This window comes from Aulonocara stuartgranti (genome assembly GCF_965226115.1).
Source record: "Aulonocara stuartgranti genome assembly, chromosome: 20".
Lineage (NCBI taxonomy): Eukaryota > Metazoa > Chordata > Actinopteri > Cichliformes > Cichlidae > Aulonocara > Aulonocara stuartgranti.
In genome coordinates this window covers 7,533,583-7,554,733 of record NC_138956.1, presented here as the reverse complement: position 1 = coordinate 7,554,733, position 21,151 = coordinate 7,533,583, and the positions used below count along the sequence as shown (strand labels likewise).

The window sequence follows — 21,151 nt, the reverse complement described above, 5'->3', positions numbered from 1 at the left end:
CAGACCACGCCCTTCCTCGGATTACAGATAGGAGGCGCTGTGGCGACCAAAGGAGGGCGATCAAGCAGCAGCTTTACCTCACTGCCCTTCCAGCAGCATCTCACCTTCAACCGGCCAGACGCACACCCACCGCCGCCCCTGCACGGGAAAGGACGAAACAACACAAAAGGAACCGACGAGCGAGAAACAAACAAGCAGGGGCAATCGATTCGCTTCAGAGCTCATTGTTTTAATGATGTAGGGGGTTGTTTTGCGCCTTGACATCCAATTTAGCTTGGCCGCCTCACTGCGACACGAAAACCCGTCCAGCTGCGCATAAATTTATTATCGTCTCTCTGAGGGTAAGAAACAGGCCGACCTATCCGCCATCCTCAGAGCCGCCTCGATATAAAAGGACCGGATCCTGCGCGCATCACTCAGAGCTTATTCAGACGCACAGATCAGGCCCAAGATCTAATCGCCTCCAGCGTCAGCAGCATCTTTCCTCTCAGCAGAAAGCAGCATCCTCCACCTTGAATCTGCGCAATGGCCGATGCCCCAGCGGAATGCAACATAAAAGTGCTGTGTCGCTTTCGTCCTCTAAATCAGTCGGAGATTTTACGTGGGGACCAGTTCCTACCCAAATTCCAAGGAGATGACACCGTCGTCGTCGGGGTGAGTAAAAAGAAGCCGCTTTGTTGTGCAGGAAGGCCCTCCATCAATAAATCATCAGCCCGGCCCATCTGTTTGGGTTGTAGATCAGCAGGAAAACACAATATTCAGGGGAGGAACGGGGACCCCCCTCCTTTTTTACCCTTAAATTGTCTTTTCACCTAGCATAACAAGTACACATGGCTTTTATGTAGCTAATATTGATTAAATGCGCACTCTGGCCTCCTACATCAGCTGACTGAGGACTGCACCGTGCAGCTTATGAATGACACACATCAGGCCCATCATCATGCTTACTTTAGTTTACCATCATTAAACATTTTATGGTACATTTATAAAGAGGCATAGATGGTTATATAACATGTTCCAAACTGTATATGACATACACATTTTAGTTATTTTCCTATATACCGGTAGTTATTTTCCTGCATGGGAGATATAAGAGCCCTTAATTGTTAAACTGTTACCTGTATATAAATGGGAAATAAATGTAAAGTATTGCCCAGAATCATCTTTGCTTTTCATTTTATTTATTGATTTAAAATGTTTCTATTCTTATTTTTTATCATTTTTTTCTTTTGCTGTGCTGAAGTAGAAAACGTGGCCTGTTTATATGCAAAACACAAGACTGAATTAATTTCTGTTGTGTTTATTACTCAGCAGATGCTCGAAGCAGTAGATGTTTCAGCTTAGAAGACAGATGAAGGGTTGTTGGGTGGAACCAAACCTGAACAAGCCGCATATCTCTCATTTGCTGTTTTCAATTTTTTTTTATTGAGGTTAAACAAACAAAAAATATGTCCTAAAATTATTTTTTATATCCAACAATGTCATCTTATGCCTTGTGCCTGCAACAACACTGCTTGAATGTCTAATGAAAATTACATAGTTTAAAGAAACCACTGGAAACTAGAAAGTTAACTGTCTGCCATATTCAGTATACGACACGCTGACTTCAAAGAAATATTTGTGCTTTTTCAATGTATTTATGTAGTTTTAGTATTTTAATTAAAGTACAAATGACGTATCTAATATGCAGAGGGAGGAATCATGTTGAAATCATGTCTACCAGTAATGGAAATATCTCATCCTGACCTTCCTCTCTCCCCTCAGCATGATGCAGTAGAGCCAGAAACTGATCCCTCTAATTGCCCATAGAGATGATCAATAATCATTCAGTGAGCTCAGGCATCTCTGACTGACCTGCTTTATCTCCTTTCTGGCTGCACCTTTTTTTGTGCCTCCCATTCTGGCTTTATCAACTATCTCATCCCGCTTTGGTGTTTTTCTCTCAGTCTTTTGTCGTTACTGTCTCAATGCTCATCTCCATTTGTCCTCCCATCTCCATTTTTATGCCTCTTTGTGTGCCTCCTTCATCCCTCCCAACCTCCCTCATCCCGGGACTGAATTGTCTCTCTGTTCAATCATGCTGGCGTGGGGGTGGTCTGCAGATGAGTCAATTTGTTAATGACATTTTCTACGGCTCATGTTCTGGCAGCATCATTCTGCGTTGCTTTGTGGACTCTGCCTCAGATGGGATGGTGACATTCAGGGTTTTATTAGCCTGGTTTCTGCAGCCGTGCCTGTCTGGGCTGAGTCACTCGTCAGTGTCTCACACAGTGACTGTGGATTTTAGGAGGAACCGATCTATCATGAGGACAACATTTAAAAAATACAAAATACAGACTCAATTTTAGACTTGTATAAACAGGATATGAGCTTCATTTGGATGATTTTTGTCCCTTGTTTTTTTACATTGTGTCCAGCTACCTGTTCATCATTAGATTTTATGCTTGCATTTATTTAATACCTTTATAATAAGCCATAAGATATGCTCCTGTTTTCTGTTTCAGAGTGTGATGAATCTCTGTTACCGGGCAGCAAACTCTGAGCATTTATCACTTTCAGCAATTAAACTGGAATTATTAACTAGAGTTTTGTTCCATTTAGCAGGTCGATGCTGAGGCTGGAGGCGAAACAGCTAGCCTTGGTCTGTTCAAACATTAAACTGTCAACTGTAATCGTCAGCTGTTAAGAAATTTGCTGTATCCAACCAAGAATTAATTTAGTACTTAACCCACTTAGAAGTTTTCATATTTACATTTTAGTTTTCGTATGTAGTACAATATACAGCATGATGCTAGAAATGAAGCATTTCAGTACGCCCAGCCAGTAATATGAAGATGCTACATCAAGGATGAAATATGTCTCTGACTATTTTACATCCACCAAGAGGCATTTTTACACAATTGCATTTCAGACTCTGTTTCACCTTTGATTTACACACGTACACCTACAGGACCTGATCGGCCAATGGAAACCCACGAAGCTCCTGGCACACAGTTTTGTGCTGATATTAATGACTTAGTAACTGCTCCAAACCTCCAGAGTGTTAGAGACTTTTAAGCACTATGCACCTCAGCACTCGGTGACTCTGTTATCTAATTTGTACGTGAGTAATTTAGAACATTCCTTCACAGATGTGGCCCAGTTATAGTATGGATAATGTCATGGAAAAAGCAACTCTTATTAAAGTTTTTATGTTTTAATGCACCATCATTCTTCCTTAATGCTTGGTCGGGAACAAAGGATGCATTCATTTGAACCATTAGTTGTACTTCAGTAGGATTTTATGATCTGTTTGTTCTTGTTCCTTGTCTATGCAGGGAAAGTCCTATGCGTTTGATCGGGTGTTTCCAACCAACACCACCCAGGAGCAAGTCTACAACACCTGTGCCAAGCAGATCGTGAAAGGTATGGATGAGCTGCTAAATAAATTACAATTCTTCAAATTAGTGAACGCATGTTGCGTAACCTCATTTTCTTGTTTTTTCTTGCTTATAGATGTGCTGTGTGGATACAATGGCACTATCTTCGCATATGGACAAACCTCCTCCGGGAAGACTCACACTATGGAGGTAAATTTTCTTTTAATGTTCATTTTTTTGAGCATTGGGCTATTATGCTGATTCTTTGTTACATACCCATTTTCCCTCTTATGGATGGTGATTTACCAGAGAATTTATGGAAATTTAAAGGCATTATTATAATGAAGGAAATATATCAAACTAGAATTTACTGTGTGGCTGTGTCTCACATGTAATTACATGCACAATTTCCTGTTGCAGGGCAAGCTGCACGACCCTCACCAGATGGGTATCATTCCTCGCATCGCCGAGGACATTTTCAATCACATCTTTGCCATGGATGAAAACCTTGAATTCCACATCAAGGTGTCACATTTGTTACATGCGTTGATGTCTTATCTTGTATTATGTTTATGTTTTTGTTTCACTGTGCTATGCTTTGTTTGGACATGCCTTCTTTTAATAAGTGATTTTCTGCAGGGTGAAAACCCGCTTCAAACAATAATTCACTTAAAGGTTTTTTTTCCCATATGAGGAAACTTTTTTTTCTTCTCCAACAGGTTTCCTACTTTGAGATCTATATGGATAAAATCCGTGATCTCCTGGACGGTTAGTATTAGAATAAATAACTCACGTCAATTTATTTTGATTTACCACTGTGATTAACCAGTGCAGCATTTTTTGTTTGCTCTAAAAGATCCTCCAAAAAAGTCATTGATTTTCCTTTATTTACTTTTTAGTGACAAAGACCAACCTGTCTGTTCATGAGGATAAGAACAGGGTGCCATATGTGAAGGTAGGTGTCCTACCTGAATATCTGTTCATGGGCTGCATCAGGTAAATGATAATATGCTTGTCTCCTATTCCTCTCCTCTCCTGTCCTTAGGGATGCACTGAGCGCTTCGTTTCAAGCCCTGATGAAGTTATGGATGTGATTGATGAGGGCAAAAATAACCGCCACGTTGCTGTGACTAGTGAGTCTTTATCTTTGCGTTACAGATGAGTAGTACAGTCCTGACTGATGTTTTCCCCCCATAATTTTTATATATAATACTGTAACAAAAAGACAAATCTGAATGTTTACTCTGTAACGTTTCTGATTTCTTACTGCTCCGTACCAGAATACCAGTTCTAGTTTCTCACTGTTGCTAATATTAGCTCTCAGGACTTGTTAGTGATGCATGAGATGGCAGCTGAGTTCATGTGGCCTGTTAATGTGTTATGTAATCAGCATGTTATTGTGCATTATCACAAAAAGCCTCACTCATTTTCGCAGAAATGAGGTTCTGTTATATGCATTTCATAATGTGATGCAATTGTGAGAGATGAAGTGGTTTGTATGACAATAACAAATTGGGAAAGAAAAAATTTATTTTAATAAAGTCATAACAAGCATCAGGAGCTGCTGCACTTTGCTCCTCCTGTAAATTTAATTGGTTTTCTGCAGGATTGTAAGTATGTCTTAAATATTTAGCAGTATAGATTTTTACCGAGCAATATTACAATAATAAAGAAACCCTGCTGATAAATATCGCTCCAAAAAATCACAACTGTGTGTGTGTGTGTGTGTGTGTGTGTGTGTGTGTGTGTGTGTGTGTGTGTGTGTGTGTGTGTGTTTTGCTTTTCTGTGGGTTGTGTGCTGACTCAGAGCTGAACTCCACTGCAGACTAAAAAAAAAAGAATGAGGTCAGATCTGCTTTGGGATTCTGTGTCAAACAAAAAACATCAGCACTGCTTCACACTTATAAATCTCAGCCTGCACAGATCTCCGCCATTCAGAGTTAATGCATTTCGTGCCTCAGTGTGTGTGTGTGTGTGTGTGTGTGTGTGTGTGTGTGTGTGTGTGTGTTAGTACACACAAAGTCTTTCTGTGAAATCTTTTGAAAATGGGCTTTTCTGCAAAGTGATTGAAATGGATTTTTAAGCTACCACCTACTGCAGATCGTCTGTAGTTCAGAAATAAAGCAGTACCTTTGTATGCTGATCCATTAGTTTGCTGTAAATGTGAAAAAATCTGGGAGACAGCGTGGACTAAAAAAGCAGCCATCTTGTTTTGTTAAAATGGAATACTTGAAGTTTAGAAGTGATCATTTCCAACTTTTCAGGAGAACATTTGCCAACATTTTTCCAATCTTAGTGCTTTTTTTTTTTAAAACAGAGAATATCAGTTAAACCGATATTATAAAGTTAATTGAGCTGTACTCTGGTCAAAAACACTTTATCTAGTGATGTGGAAGAATACAAATTCGTTCACATTTTAATCTGCTGTTCTGTCTTTTTTTAACATTCCTCCTTCCTAGTGTGTGCCTTTAATTAACTGCAGTCAGCCTTCTTTTAAATAGTAATCTGATGATCTCAGCATGTAGGTAGTGTAGCAAGAATATGAAAATAGGTCAGAGTAAAAAGTCCCATTCATCATAAAATAAATTAAATATGCCATGTGATAAAACAAATGAAAAAAAGGGTAAAAAAACCCAGACTTTCTATCATCTAACTGAAAAAATTCAGTTAAATGATAATTCCTGTAAAAACAGTAATATAAGAGGTCTGTGTATGCAGTTATCACAGATTGCAAACATGGTAAAATATTCCAGAAATCTAATTCACTCATTTTCAATGCTAATACAGAGGTAAGCATCTTGGGCCACTTTATAGAGCCCTGAGACGTCCAAAGCTTCTGGAAAGTCAATAAAGCTGAAGGCTGTTTGTTGGGGTGATAATGTAGCAAATGGACTTAAAAACCTCCATGAAAAAACAAATCAATAGTCTGATGCAGAACAAAAAGTTGTGCTGCCCTGCTCTATAAGCCTTTTCTCATCCTTTGTTTCAAAATGCAAAGTCTCTCCATTCAAACGGTTTAAATCATTTTAAGCTGCCAATATAAAACCAGGGAGTACATGTCAAAAAGCTAGTTTCTTGCTTTTTCCATAGTATCGACGGCTTCAGTCATCCATCCTTTGAGCTGATCTGTGAGCAGTCTCTTAGCAGACAGGCTAATAAAACACTGTCTGACCCGACACACACACTTTCCACTGACCTGCAGCTTGCGCTCTGTCAGAAGAGTTCCTCCACTCAAACAAAAAGTGACAAAAACTTGTTTTTTCCTCATTTTTTAAATCTTATCTATGTAGCATCCTCAAGCAGCTTAATAACAGCAGTACATAGTACAAGTTAAAATAGTGTGTGGACTTTCTATTGTTGTTTATTATTGGTTGTTTGAGGGAGAGATAATCAGCAAATTTCCTTATGAGGCACTTTAAATGAAAAGAATGTAGACATCAGTCATAGCAAAATATAGTGTGTCCACTAGTCTTAAAGGGTGAAAATGATCATTTATACCAATTTGTCCTGTAAAACAGCCTGGGTGGAAACAGCAGTGGACAGGACTTACTATAGCCTGTGATGCTGAGCACCACAGTGTTGTCTGCTTCCTGTCGATGGCTGCTGACTCACTGTGCTGCAGAACGGTGTGCTGATAACAGTTGGATGGGCCGACACTCAGCACTGCGCTGAGCTCATGCCCTCAGATATCATCTGCAGAGAAACCTGAACTCCGTCTGAGAGGCGAGAAGCTTTTAGATCAGTGCTGTTTGATGCCTGTTCTCTGTGAAATGCTGATACCACTGTCCTGCAGTGATGGCTGGTCTGGTTGACAAAATGTGAAAGATTTAAGATCCACCCCTGAATTATTCTTTATTGATTGGTTATTTAAAAAATAAAGAGATGAGCCCTAGAGAATGAAATGCACTGAAATGCCTGAAGCGAAGTCAGCCTGAGAAGACAATATACAAATTTAGTATACAGTATACAAAATTACCAGAACTTTTTTGCCCATTGTTTGTAAATTCGGGCTATATTAATTATCACCAACAAATTCTTGACTCAGCAGTCAGTGATGAGCTTGGGTTCTGGGTCATGCTTGGTTTTGACAAGGTAGTTTTTAAATAACTGTTCATTCTTAGTCCTGCAGTGTTACTGATGGGTTCCTTTGCGGTGACTTTAGTGGCACTCAGTTGTCTAAAATGGGGTTTATATCATAGTAGCCATCGTGTAAAACACAAAAGTATTATTCCTTGACTGAGTTGCTGTGTTATAATAACATATAGCACATAATACACATTTTTTCTTGGTACAAAGACAACTTTTGAACAAAATGTTGGATAAAAATCTAGAAGCCACATTTTTTAAATTCATGTTGTTGGTCATTAAAGCATGATTAGGACTGAAGTGTAATAGTCTTCCATCAGCAGAAAGGATGAGTCACAGTATTGTAGTTATTAAATAGATAAAAAAAATCAATTCTAGGACCTTTGTTTATTCCATTTTCTGCATTTCTACTTAATAGACTCAGTTAGTTGTAGTTAGTGTAGTTTGGTTAACTGTTGATTCTCAGTTGGTCGTAGTTGTGAGTGTGACTGGTTGGCTGTCTCTCTGTGTTAGGCTCTAGCCCTCCTGTGACTCTGAATTGGATAAGCGGAAGAAAATGGATGTTTCTCTGAATGTTGTGTTGTCGTTGTTTGTGTAGACATGAATGAGCACAGCTCTCGTAGCCACAGCATCTTCCTGATCAACATCAAGCAGGAGCACGTGGAGACGGAGCAGAAGCTGTGTGGAAAACTGTACCTGGTGGATCTGGCTGGCAGTGAGAAGGTATGAAAGACTTGTAAATGCTTGTAATGACTATTGTGTGATTATTTTACATTATTCTTTGTTTACATTGCAGTTTTAGGTAATGAGTAAGCCTGTTTTTCCATCACATTCTCCGTTCTTTGATTTCATTCGCTCCCTGTTTTTCTTTAATCCAGGTCAGTAAGACCGGAGCTGCAGGTGCCGTCCTGGATGAGGCTAAAAACATCAACAAGTCTCTCTCGGCTCTCGGAAATGTCATCTCTGCCTTGGCTGAGGGCACGGTGAGCTACTTTCACTCTTTCCACTATCTCCATGGGACGGTGTGCCTCAAAAATAACAGTTTGTGATTTACAGTAAAGGATTTGTATTTTTAAGCTGGGCTCCTGCTCCTTTGACTTCGATGTTAAACTTTTTTAGGAACATAGAAGAACGATTTATATTTAAGGAGTAAATTAAACTGAAATTTAAATACAGAGAAGAATAATTAGGTTTTCCACCAGTGAACCTTATTTTTATTCTAGAATTTAGTGACTTTAAATAAACTGAAACATGTGTAATTCACTCTCTACATTATAAAGTGTTTTGTTTACCTCATTTCTAACACACATGGACACCAACTGTCTGCCTGTTGACCTGCTCAGTACCCACACTCATGATTTTTCTCTTTCATTCCTGCCAGCTCACCAGATTTGGCCATGAAATGCCAAAACTATGCCTGCTAATTTTCAGAGTAGTTGGATATGGCACAACCAATCTGGCACGTTAAAAAGCAGTTCCAGTCCTGGTTAAGAATCCAAAAGCTGAGGGGCAATGTTTGCTGAATTTATGCTGATGAATTTTTGCACGATTAAAATTAAATCAAGAAGCAAAAGTAAATGAAGCAGTGTTCTGGCAGTTCCTTTGCTTTATGTTGCTCGGTTTTCTCTTGATCTTTTTCTCTTTTCTTCTAATCACCCTTTCTCATCATCCCTACTCTGTCCTGTAGAAAACTCACGTGCCGTACCGTGACAGCAAAATGACCCGCATCCTGCAGGACTCCCTCGGCGGTAACTGTCGCACCACCATGTTCATCTGCTGCTCTCCCTCCAGCTACAACGATACTGAGACCAAGTCAACTCTGATGTTTGGACAACGGTAGATGCCTCTGTGGATTTAAATCACACGTCATGTTAGATGTTTATTTCTAAACCACTAAAATGTGTTTTGCTTCTTCACATGCAGACATATTTTTTAGCATGAAGTAGTGTAGTTATACAACATTAACCCTTCAAAAGCAGCGCTGGAAAACATGATTTCAGCAACATGTTTTTATCTTAACCTACTTGATATGATATTCATGCTTGACTTCAAATGTAGATTTACACATGATAGTTAAATAGTCCAATCTCAGGTTCAGCAAGGAGTAGAGGGACAGATAAAATAACAGGTAAATATGATAATTTAACTCCTAAAATAGCAGGTAAACTATGTGTTTATACTGTGTTTATGTGTTGTCACATTTTTCAGCAGGGAAGATTATCCTTTAAAATCAGGGCAACAAACTATTTTGAGCATGACCTAAAAAAACAATACAGTCTCAGATACCTACTGATGTGGCTCTTGTACATTTGTTTTTATTCCACAAAGCCAAGGAAGGATCTGAAGACCAAATTATTACCTGATATTTTAAAAAAAATGTGAAGCATTATTTGCTTTTTGTGACTGTTAAGTTTCATGTTACCTTGGGGTCATATTACAACGGTAAAGCTGAGTTTTTGGACAGTTTTTGGACTCAGTAGGACTGTTGAACATAACATAATCAGCCCTTTCTTTCTCACAGTGCCAAGACCATCAGGAACACCGCCTCAATCAACCTGGAGCTGACAGCAGAGCAGTGGAAGAGGAAATATGAGAAGGAGAAGGAGAAGAACAAGACCCTGAAGGAGACCATTCAGAAGCTCGAGTCGGAGCTCAACCGCTGGAGAAACGGTTAGAACAAATATAGGTGTTGGTGGGTCACGGGTGGGGTGTGGGGGTGTGTGTGTGGGGTGGGGACTTCAAGGCTGCGTACCTCCAACTCTTCTGTGCTGACATTACAAACTAAAGTGCAACATTGTAATGTGTCTTCTTTGTTCACTTTTTCCTACCATTTAGGAGAAGATGTGCCCGAGACTGAGAGGACTACATCGGAAATAGTGACCCGTATCGAGTCTGTGGAGGAGCGTCCCATTTTGGACAATGACACCTCCTCCATTGTGGTTCGCATTTCTGAGGAGGAGCGGCAGAAGTATGAGGAGGAGATACGCAAGCTGTATAAGCAGCTGGATGATAAGGTTCTTGCATACATTCCTCACACAGTGCCTTCATTCTGTTGCTTGTTGTTACTACCTGCATGGTAAAAACAATGGTGTACATTTTATAATTGAAACAAAATGTTTTCGGGGTCCTGTTCACTTCCATTTAATGTTTAATTATTGATTTATATATTGGAGACATCCAAGTGACAGAGTATGGACTTTTTGTGTTTATGATACCATCATGTGTGTGCAGGATGATGAGATCAACCTTCAGTGCCAGCTGGTGGAGAAACTGAAGCAGCAGATGCTGGACCAGGATGAGGTGAGATCACACAAACTCAGTCACACAAACATATCCACACTGTATGAGTGCGCATGCTGTGAGTGTGAGGATACTTGTTAATTCTAAAATTTAAGCTTTAAGCAGCTTGTTTTCTTTCTAAGATCTTACCTTAATGCCCACATTTGCCTCTATCTTCCTTGTTATCTCCCATTCTTTTTATTACCTCCCATTCTTCAGCTTCTGGCCTCATCCAGGGGTGATGGGGACAAAGTCCAGGCTGAACTCGGCAGGCTGCAGGTGGAGAGCGACTGCGCCAAGGCTGAGGTGAAGGAGGTGCTGCAAGCTCTGGAGGAACTAGCCATCAACTATGACCAGAAGAGCCAGGAAGTGGAGGAGAAGGGGCTGCAAAACCAGCTGCTGGCTGAGCAACTGTCCCAGAAAATGGTAAATGTTTGGAGTGCGACAGATTTACTGAGACAAACAGAACGGTGTCTGAATTCAGAAACAGGAGGTGGACCAGAAGGATCCGCTTGCTTCCTCATTGCACTGCAGAGACAAGCACCTGTTGTAGCAGCACTGTGAGGGGAAAACACTGCAGTTGTATAGGAGTCAAAAATGGTTTGATTTCTAAATCTAAAAGATTTTGAACAGTGAAATAATTTTTGTAATTATTCTCTGTACATCACCATAGTAGATGTAAAATTAAATAACCTAGTTGGCACTAAAGTGCAGACTTTCAACTTCAATGCCAAGAGTTTAAAAAAACTAACAGTACCCCCTTTTCAAAGCCTAGTCCCTCATTATTCACTTTTCTGATTAAATATATGGCGCTGATTCCAAGTGTTGAATTACATTTTATAGCTTTTCACTGGAACTCTCAATACGAGGTCCCGAGAGCTTTTAGTGCAAGTAAAGAAGGCCATAATTAGGCTGAAAACTCATGAAATTAACCATCAGTTAAAGTATGAAGGAGAGAAACAAACTTGTGATTCAGGCCACATCATATTCTCTCTGAGGCCAATGCTATGACTGCCAGTGGAACCAGGTCGCTAGTGTTTATTGATCATGTGACTGCTGATATCTGTAGCAGAATGAATCCAAAAGTCTACAGGCCTATACTCTCTGGTGATTGGACAGCCTTTCACAATACAAATGGATAATGACCCGAAGCAGCAGCTGAAGGTGAAGCTGCAGTAAAGACCTGACAGAGCATCTCAAGGAAGGAAACACAGCATTTGGTGATTGGCTGGAAATGATTTTCATCCAATTATTAAAAACAATGCTTTGGTTTAAAATGATTTTAGTTTGTCCAATTACTTCTGAGCCTCTGAAAGTGGGGGACTGGATAAAAATGGCTGTAATTCCTAAAAAGTAAACGCAATGCTTTTGTTGAACTAGGTAAATTTAAGCTGAAAGCCTGCACTTCAATCACATCCTGATCATAATAACATTGAGTCATTATCCAAGTATTTATGGACCTTAATGTATCTCACACTAAACAGTAGGCGGCACCACAGCAATACGATAAGTTTAGAGCTCTGTGGTCTTGAGTATGACTCATTAGTATTCCTCTCATACAGTAAATCTTAATCTTAATCTTGACTTTCTCCCAAAGTTTTTCAGCCAGTCTGCTGATTTTTCATTTGTGTATTTTTAATGAAGGTCCAGATGCAATTAAAAGGCTTTAGTTCTCCTTAGGTGCTCACCTTCTTTTATTTTACAGGCCAGTCTGATGGAGCTGGAGGCAGAGCTGTCTCGTATGCAGGAGGTGAGCGGTCAGCAGCGCAAACGCATAGCTGAGGTCCTCAACGGGCTGATGAGGGACCTCAGCGAGTTCAGCTCCATCGTGGGTAATGGGGAGATAAAGCTGGTGAGCACGATCACAGAGGTTTCATTTAGAGTATCAAGCACCGACGGAGAAATTCTTGTTAACAAAATATTGCTTTCATTTTCACTCTTAGCCAGTGGAGATCAGTGGTGCAATCGAGGAGGAGTTCACTGTGGCCCGCCTCTACATCAGCAAGATCAAGTCGGAGGTGAAGAGCATGGTGAAGCGTTGCCGTCAGCTGGAGAACATGCAGCTGGAGTGCCACCGCAAGATGGAAGAGACTGGAAGGGAGCTTTCCTCCTGCCAGCTCCTTATCTCTCAGGTAAGAGATAGGCTATGATGAGGCATCACAAAATAGAATGAAATTGATGATTTATGAGAACATATGTGGGCGTGAGATAAAAAGAAACAGACAGAATGTAGAAAATAATATATCTAAGATATCTGTTCTTGTTAGCAGAGATTGAGTTATTATGTCTCTGATGTCCTGGGGTGGGGCGACACTTGTCTTTTTACAGCATGAGGCAAAGATCCGCTCTCTGACAGAGTACATGCAGAGTGTGGAGCAGAAGAAGAGACAGCTGGAGGAGAGCCACGACTCCCTGAGCGAGGAGCTGGCCAAGCTGCAAGACCAGGGTAACACAGAAACACACACACAGAAAATCATGGTGTAAAAATATTAATATGTGACTAAAACCTTTGCTGAAATTGCTCATACTGGTTGAATTTGTTATTTTATGCTTCTATAAGATAACTCCCTGCTTGAGGAGAAGGATGGAGAGAAGGGTGAGACTGAGGATGGAAATGTGAAGGTAAGAAGCCTCCTTAGAAAAGAATTTAATGCAGAGCAGTGAGTACATTTCTGACATTGGGTCCAGTACACATTCAAAGTATTATTCCAGTCTGACCTGGTATTTTGGGACTTTTAGTGGGATCTATTATGGTGACCGCGCTCACTGTGCTTAACAGAGACTTTTTGCTCATTTTCAGTTTTTAATGCAAAGGTGATTGAAGTAAATATTGCACTCTCAGAACAGATGTGTTACTTTTTGTCCTTAATCATCAGCATATCTAGTTAAGGGCAATGATGTCCCAATTGAAGACAGCAGCACAATAATGACAATATAACACATGTTGTTTGTCAGTGGTCTCATTTCTTTCTTTCTTTCTTTCTTTCTTTCTTTCTTTCTTTCTTTCTTTCTTTCTTTCTTTCTTTCTTTCTTTCTTTCTTTCTTTCTGTCTTTTATTTAAACCATATTTAGGGCACAGTTTAACACAACATGTGTGAATGACACAAACAGTGTGTGCAGGATTTTAACACATTCTTTTTGAAAGTGTGAGATTTTATAGGTCAGCATCTTTAAAGAGGCGCTCTTCCTTTTTTGTTTTTCCTTTTCCAGAAAGCTCCTCGTCATCAGGGAGAGTCCCACCGTGGTCTCCACCACAAGCAGCTGGCCCGCCTGCGGGATGAGATCAATGAGAAGCAGAGGATTATTGATGATCTCAATGAGTCTGTAGTCCTCTTTATTTGTTTTACATACATGTTTTTTATTTCTTATTCCTTACATGCTAACACTGTTAAAGATGACAGTTAAAACAATTCAGTTTGGTGTGTATTGATGAAGTATTTTAATGCTGTTTCCTGTTTGTCTTGCTGTCTCTGAACATGTGTTTTTTTTCTTGTTTGTGTTTTTATACCTCATGCATGCAGTCGTAACTCCAAACTGGAACTGGAGCTGGCTCAGATCCGCGCTGACTTCGAACGCCTGAAGAGCCAGGACAGTACCAAGAGCGAACGCCTGGAGGAGCTCTCGTAAGTGTTCAGGGGTCATTTTGTTCTCAGATTCCTATAAAGTGCACTCAAAACAATACATCAATATGATTTGTTATGATAAAGATAAGACTTATTCTTATCTTTAATGATGCTTCTGCTTTTTCTGTCAGATTCCTGCACGAGCGCCATGAGCAGACCAAACAGGACTTGAAGGGTCTGGAGGAGACTGTCGTGAGTAAAACAGACTATCACTACCTCTCTGCTTCATATTTCACATCATCCACAGATGTCTACCTATCTAACCTCCTCTCCATCTGTCTGTCATCCAGGCCCGCGAACTCCAGACCCTCCACAACCTGCGCAAGCTGTTCGTTCAAGACCTCACGTCGCGAGTTAAAAAAGTAAGGCATCGAGTAATAAATGAAAGGAATTCTTTTTTTAAAAACACGCTAAGAGGGTTTTAAGAGGTCTGTGACCTTAATATTGCCTGCTAAACCTGAGTAGGAAAAACAATAGCATCCTTAATCCCTCTAATCCCCTTCAATATTTGATATGTTGCATGAAGAAATGTCCTTTCTGGGTAAAACTAGACACAAGCATTTAGTCAAACAATCAATATTGGGTGTCGCCATACGGAATGAACTGTTCATGTTTTTGGTCAGATCATGTAAATTTTCCGACTAAAGTTTGTACTGATTAAAAAAAATTCTTAAGCTTTTAAAAAAGCAGAACAGCTGGGACAAAAGGCCTGCAGAGAGCTGAGATCAGACAGCTTCAAACCCAATTTTAAGCTCTTCTTTTAGCAGTAGATTAACTAAAATTTAAATGAAAAACTTCTGTCAGCCTGCCTTAACCCCTGCAGGTATTACAGCCATTTGGGACAAAATAAAATCTCACCCTTTGCCTCCATTTTTTGTTTTCCTCTGCAGAGTTCCGAAATGGAACCTGATGATAGCGGGGGGTCTTGCACCCAGAAGCAGAAGATTTCCTTTCTTGAGAATAACTTGGACCAGCTTACAAAGGTTCACAAACAGGTGAATGACCCAGAAATGAGAGCAGTTACAAGTTTTACTGATGCAAACCTGCGCTGCAGACGGGCTTGGATTAGATCTCAGTTGCGGTTGTGGTGGTTTGATTCTTAGCCACAAAGCAGTTTTGGAAGATAATTAAAATCCTGCACAAGCTGCACATTCTTGTACAGAAACTTAATGCATATAGCATAGAATGCGATTTTGAATACACAGAACTGTGTTATGTCCAAAAGGCACAGTTTGTGAATGAATTAATCAGACTGAAAATTCTCTCCAGCTGGTTCGTGACAATGCAGATCTGCGCTGTGAGCTTCCAAAGCTGGAGAAACGTCTTCGGTCTACTGCTGAGAGAGTTAAGGCCCTGGAGACTGCACTGAGGGATGCCAAAGAGGGCGCCATGATGGACCGCCGTCGCTACCAGCAGGAGGTTGACCGCATCAAAGATGCAATGAGGGCAAAGAATGCCATGAGGCGTCCCCATGCAGCACAGATCGGTACTGCACTTCTTGATGCTTAATTCTGCAGCCCAGTGACCCAGTTTCCTTGCAGCTGTACCCTGTCTTACATCGTTTTTTCATCCCGACAGCTAAGCCAGTGAGACCAAAACAGCTGACCGTTTGCTCTCCCACCAACCCGTTCTACGCCTACATCCGTGCTACTGAACACGCCAACACCTACAGCAATGCCCTCTTCCAGAGTAACGTGACACCACAGCAGTCCACCAGTGTCAGCTGCAATCCCAACTCTGTCCAGAACAACACGTGGGTTTAAATCAGTTTTCTTCATCTTTTCCAGGCAGATAGTAGATAGTAAACACACATTATTATGATTGATTTTTAAGGTCACTGAGAATCTGCATTGATCTTAAAAATGAAGCATCCTGTTTTGTTCAAGTTTGCTGCTGAATGTGTGGCCAAATGTATAATTGTGCATCTCTATGGTTTCTTCTGTGGGGTTTTCCACAGAGTTTCCACAGCACTGGGCTACAGAGCAGGAAGATATAATGGGGACATACTGGAATCCTACCCACTCAACATTGACAACGGTAAGTACAATCTAAATGTGTGTGTGTGTGTGTGTTTGCCTGCACCTACTATGGCACTTCTGGTAGTTGTGCTTTAACACAATACAAATATTGTCAGCAGCTCAGTTTTTCTTATTTTTTATGCTACTGCAAACAAACTGATAAAACTATGTCTTGTTTCCAACAGGTAACAGCATCAGTGAAGGCAGAGACATTAATGATAACAGGTGAGGACATCAGTCGCAGTTTCTCTTGTTAGTTTGGCTGCTTTACTTATTTTTATTTAATTGTGTGTGCAGTTTGAGTGCAATCCATTTTCTTAACCTCTTATCGAGTACAGGATGGCTACTGTGCATCCCAGCTTTACACTGGGCCAGAATCACAAATTAACTTAATGTGGATTTTTGTGGATTGTTGGATGAACCAGTTGGAGTGATAAATGGTACATAAGGATGATATATATTTGGTTATGCAGTGTTGTTTTTGTGTATCTGCGTTAACAGGAGTGAAGTTCACTGTGGCAGCGAGGTGGATGATTCAAACAGGCACTACATGATTCAGCAGGAGACTGCTGCAAGTTAATACCTTGGTAACTAACAAAGTCTACTGAGTCATAAACACAATTTTCTGCAGACACTCGCTGACACTTCATTCTCAAATCCCCTACCTTAACAGTCATAACTCAAAGCCTCATCAGTATACTGTATTTTTGAGGGATTATGATAAAATAATCCTAGAAAAAGGAGGAAATGTCAGCATATGGCCTCCTTGCTACAACTGCACGTGCTTCCTAACTAGTCCACCACTGTAGATAGGGTAAAACCTGAGTATCATAGCTGAGAAAATCAGTCTACAAGTTTATTTTACTGTTTGTATAATAGGTTGCAGATGCACAATAGATGATAATCATATTGATCTAATGTGTTCAAACAAACACAACAAATGTGCTTTAATGGCAAAAATTCCTAAAAGTTAGTTCCTAATCATCAGTAGAGCTTTGAATTGACTTCTGTTTCTCTGAACTCTAACTTCCTGTTACTGTCTCTTTGCAGAAGATGACCAAACACTGTACCCGTCCACCGGACCCTCCCCCTCCCATTTGCATGCAGCCTGGCCCCCTCAACCCTGCACTGCATCACCGATAATGATGACAACCAAGATCTGTAGCCCTGTAGTCTTCTAATTAGTTGAAGCCCTTTCCTGCTCCAATGGTGAACACTTGCCCTCAGGTTTGGGGTCCGGTCCTTTTCAGTTCAATCAGGATTAAATCCGATATTTTTAATCAAGGAACGCCCCCAGGCAATCAATTTTTCAACACATGCCACTGATGCTGATCACCTCTCGGGGTGGTTGAACTGAAACGGGGCTGACCCCATATCTGATCAGTTAGTACACACATGTTGTAAATAATAGTGCCGTATACTCCAGTAGAGGTTTTTGACCAGCAACTGTTTGTGTGAATGCACAGCCTTCCCCACTCCCTGCACACATCTTCTTAAGGGCATCATATGGATGACATACTGTAGGCAGACATGACCTTTTTCTCTGTCATAAATAAGAGTATAGTATGCAACACCAGCTTGTAACAGAAGACTCACACACTGCGTGCATGTCACTTAGCGGGTTAGCTTTCCAATCTTTGCCTGTGTCATGAGTCCATTCGGGGAGCTGGTATGCTGCGAGTCAAGTCTGATCGACTTCGACAGATGTCAGAAAGAGAGAGCGGGTTTCCATTAATCCTGATTGTGGTTTCAGAGCTTTAGGTTATCTTTTGATAACAAAATCTGAGTCCAAGACGTTTTTTTGATGTTGTCATTGTGTTTTAAACACATTATATTGCAAAAATGATACCTGGATCCTTTCTTTTAAGGTAAGAGATGAGTAGAGAAAAAATACGTGAGGGGAAACCCAGCTCAATCAAACCGTCTGTAGTGAGAAATCCTTTTGTAAATGCTTGGATACAATGAGGTTGGAGTCTTTTGATGCACTTTTTCATTCTGGATAATGATGCCCACGTTCCATTTAATGTGGCCCCTTCCCCACGTCAAACTTTATGAGTCTTCTAACCAAGCCTTAATATGAATTGACTTCTCATGATCAAACTCACACACATTCTCTGCAAACATTTGTAACTACTACCTCTAGAGCTGCTTATTATATAAACTTATAACTTTATGATAAGATATCATCCTTGCAAATGCAGAATGAGGACGGATCTTAGAGTTTCTACAGAAAGTTGCAACTTTAGAAAACCCCACCTGTAAGTAGATTGAAATGTCTGATCAGAGCTGTCGTTATCTCTTCCATTCATGCCCATTTTCTGTCTCCATCTTGTCACAGGATCAGAGCTGGGCTAAAATAGGGGCTCGCAAAAATCATTTAGATTAAGATGCTGTTTACATCTTCTAATTTAAAGTTCTACAGGCCTTGTTTGAATTCGGATCTCTAAACGTGATGTGAAAACATATCAACATTTGGCAAATCCATGGATTCTATTTAGTGGTTCATTTTTGTTTCAAAAATCCAGCAGTTGGGGAGGTTTTGCAGGTGAGTCTCCAGCTGAGCAGCCACCAGTCTGGAGCACTTTGACAGGTTGTGCTGTTAGTCTTCTGTGAGAAATCCTGACCAGCCAATCAGGATGGAAGAAAGCAGCGTTGCTTTGGCGTGTAACGGACAAGTGGATGTTTTTGCATGAAGGTGAATCGCTGAATAAAACCAGTAAAAACTGAAAATGTTAGTTTGATTTTATGCTTTTAGCAGAATAAAAGGGATTAAAGTGAATCTGGTGTCACACTTTACAGGGTAATTAATCCTACATTTTATTTTAATTTATTTATGTTTTTTTTTTTGTTTTTTTAATATAACCAGATTTATTCCCAATGTAAAATATCCAAGCAGGAGTGTTCTCATTTATGCGATCCCTAATCTTTCTCATGTTTGTGATCATTCGTGACAGCACCACTCAGCCTGATGCTTTTACCGGCATTAACAACATCTCAGGGCTTCACATTCCCAATCATAGCTACCGTGGTCCAGCCCCATTGTCTTCCTCCTAACCCTAGACTTAAAACTATATGACTGCTGATAAACAATCAGATCCGTTTGTCCTAGTGAAAGCTAAGCAAAGGAAGGGGATTAAAAGATAAATCTTACTCTAACATAACAGAATTGTACATACAACATCTCTTTTCTCACACATTACATTCAAAATGTAATAATCTCCTGGTCAGACCCTACTGTGGACCCTCTATTGGACATCATGTTTTAAGTGTAATAAATCAGAATTTAGAGGGGAGTGTGTACTATATTGTTACCTGTTATCTGATTTGAACATATCTAAATACATGTGCTATATATTGTTAATCCTGTAAGTACAATAGCGTGCAGATGACATAGTAAGATGCAAAAGAAATGCGCACGCTCTTTGTTCAGACAAATGTTTGTTTTATTTATTTCTGTATGCCTATAGTGTAGCGTCAACATGAATATGTGAAGAATCACCGGGCAAACATCTCTGTATATATCGACTCATCACTATGCTATATTGTATGTGTTGTAGTAAAAAGTTCAATAAACTTGTAGAAAGGAGTGTGTCGGAGCGAGTCATTTGGGTTTGGGAAGCGTGTGAGGCAGTCCCACACTGACAGACGAAAATGGCGCCACCTAGTGGGTGGAAACGGATCTTTAAAGGGGAATGAAAAGCAACTTGTTTTTTCACTGTTCTGTGTGAAAACTGAGATGGGTTGATGTTACTTTGAGTTGTTTCTGACCTGAAGAGGAAATGAAGTCACTGTGGAAGGATCCTCTGCCAAAAACAATGATATGAAAATGACGTTTGGAAGTTGGAAAAAAGTGGAGAAGCACTGATATCCTCTAACACCAAAACCATGCTCAGTGGAGTCATGGTAAAGTCAGTATAGATCAATTCGCTAACGACTGTATTGTCGTTTAGATGATATTCTCCGTATGAACCCGGCTTCACACACATTTGTCAAATTCTGTTCAAGTGATGGAAGCTCACTGTGCAGAGAAACTTCCTTTGTGGACTCTTATAATAAGCTGCTGTTCATCTTTCCCACGAGAAAGGAAGCAGTGATGTAAACAGCAGTGGCATGTGAAGCATCTTCAGACTGTACTGCGGGGTGCGTGAGAGAGAGAGAGAGAGAGAGAGAGAGAGAGAGAGATGTCCTTATAATAATACACCTTCAGTTGATGGTGAAGTGACTTTTATCTGCACCAGATCACATAAGATTAAAGTGCACTTTAATCTGGGAAATCCAATGGTAAACAATTACTCAGTGCGCTTTTTACTTGTTTCAGTTTGTGGAATAAAGGTTTTTTTTTATTGTTATTATCATTTGTGATATTTTCACCGTTTAGTGGGAAAACTAATGGGTGAATGACTGAATGTAGTGTAAAGCGCTTTGGGGTCCTTAGGGACTGAGTAAAGCGCTATACAAATGCAGGCCATTTACCAAAACTGTGGGGGGAGTGCTGCTGTTGGTGTGTGCATGCGTGCTGGGTCCTCTACAACCTCTGACCTAAAGAGGAAATGAATTTTCAAATGACATCACGAAAGGGACTTACCACAGCACATAGTGGGATAAGGGAGAGAGAGAGAGAAAAGATCGGGATTAGTATTATACACGATCTATAAATCGCCTTGTGAAATAAAAAGATAAATTCTCATGTTAATTGAAGGTATTTCATTAAATGCTTGTTTTGCATTTCATTTCTCTTTTTTGACGACTGCTTGTGTGCATGAAAAATAAAATCAATTCTAAATTT

General features: G+C 40.2%; 1 protein-coding gene across 1 annotated transcript; it reads left to right on the top strand.

The window, feature by feature from the left end:
- The first annotated feature begins 49 nt into the window (after window positions 1–49).
- Window positions 50–19,985, top strand: kif5aa (kinesin family member 5A, a). Its single transcript, XM_082519156.1, has 29 exons — window positions 50–654; window positions 3,318–3,405; window positions 3,496–3,569; window positions 3,780–3,884; window positions 4,079–4,127; window positions 4,259–4,314; window positions 4,405–4,492; window positions 8,044–8,168; window positions 8,324–8,428; window positions 9,133–9,281; window positions 9,967–10,115; window positions 10,281–10,459; window positions 10,677–10,745; window positions 10,944–11,150; window positions 12,430–12,576; window positions 12,668–12,856; window positions 13,053–13,170; window positions 13,285–13,346; window positions 13,935–14,044; window positions 14,246–14,347; window positions 14,479–14,539; window positions 14,638–14,709; window positions 15,238–15,342; window positions 15,617–15,833; window positions 15,926–16,100; window positions 16,305–16,384; window positions 16,551–16,590; window positions 16,867–16,952; window positions 17,416–19,985. The coding sequence occupies exons 1-28, from the start codon at window positions 526–528 to the stop codon at window positions 16,943–16,945; spliced, it is 3,129 nt and encodes a 1,042-aa protein (XP_082375282.1). The 5' UTR covers window positions 50–525; the 3' UTR covers window positions 16,946–16,952; window positions 17,416–19,985.
- The last annotated feature ends 1,166 nt before the right edge of the window (window positions 19,986–21,151 follow it).

What these genes read in the sequence shown, in the direction of transcription:
- kif5aa (XM_082519156.1), top strand. Translation starts at nt 526, where the DNA reads ATGGCCGATGCCCCAGCGGAATGCAACATAAAAGTGCTGTGTCGCTTT. An exon ending in TGCCAAGCAGATCGTGAAAG is followed by an intron (nt 3,406 to 3,495) that starts GTATGGATGAGC and finishes TCTTGCTTATAG; the next exon opens with ATGTGCTGTGTGGATACAAT. An exon ending in CTGCCTTGGCTGAGGGCACG is followed by an intron (nt 8,429 to 9,132) that starts GTGAGCTACTTT and finishes TCTGTCCTGTAG; the next exon opens with AAAACTCACGTGCCGTACCG.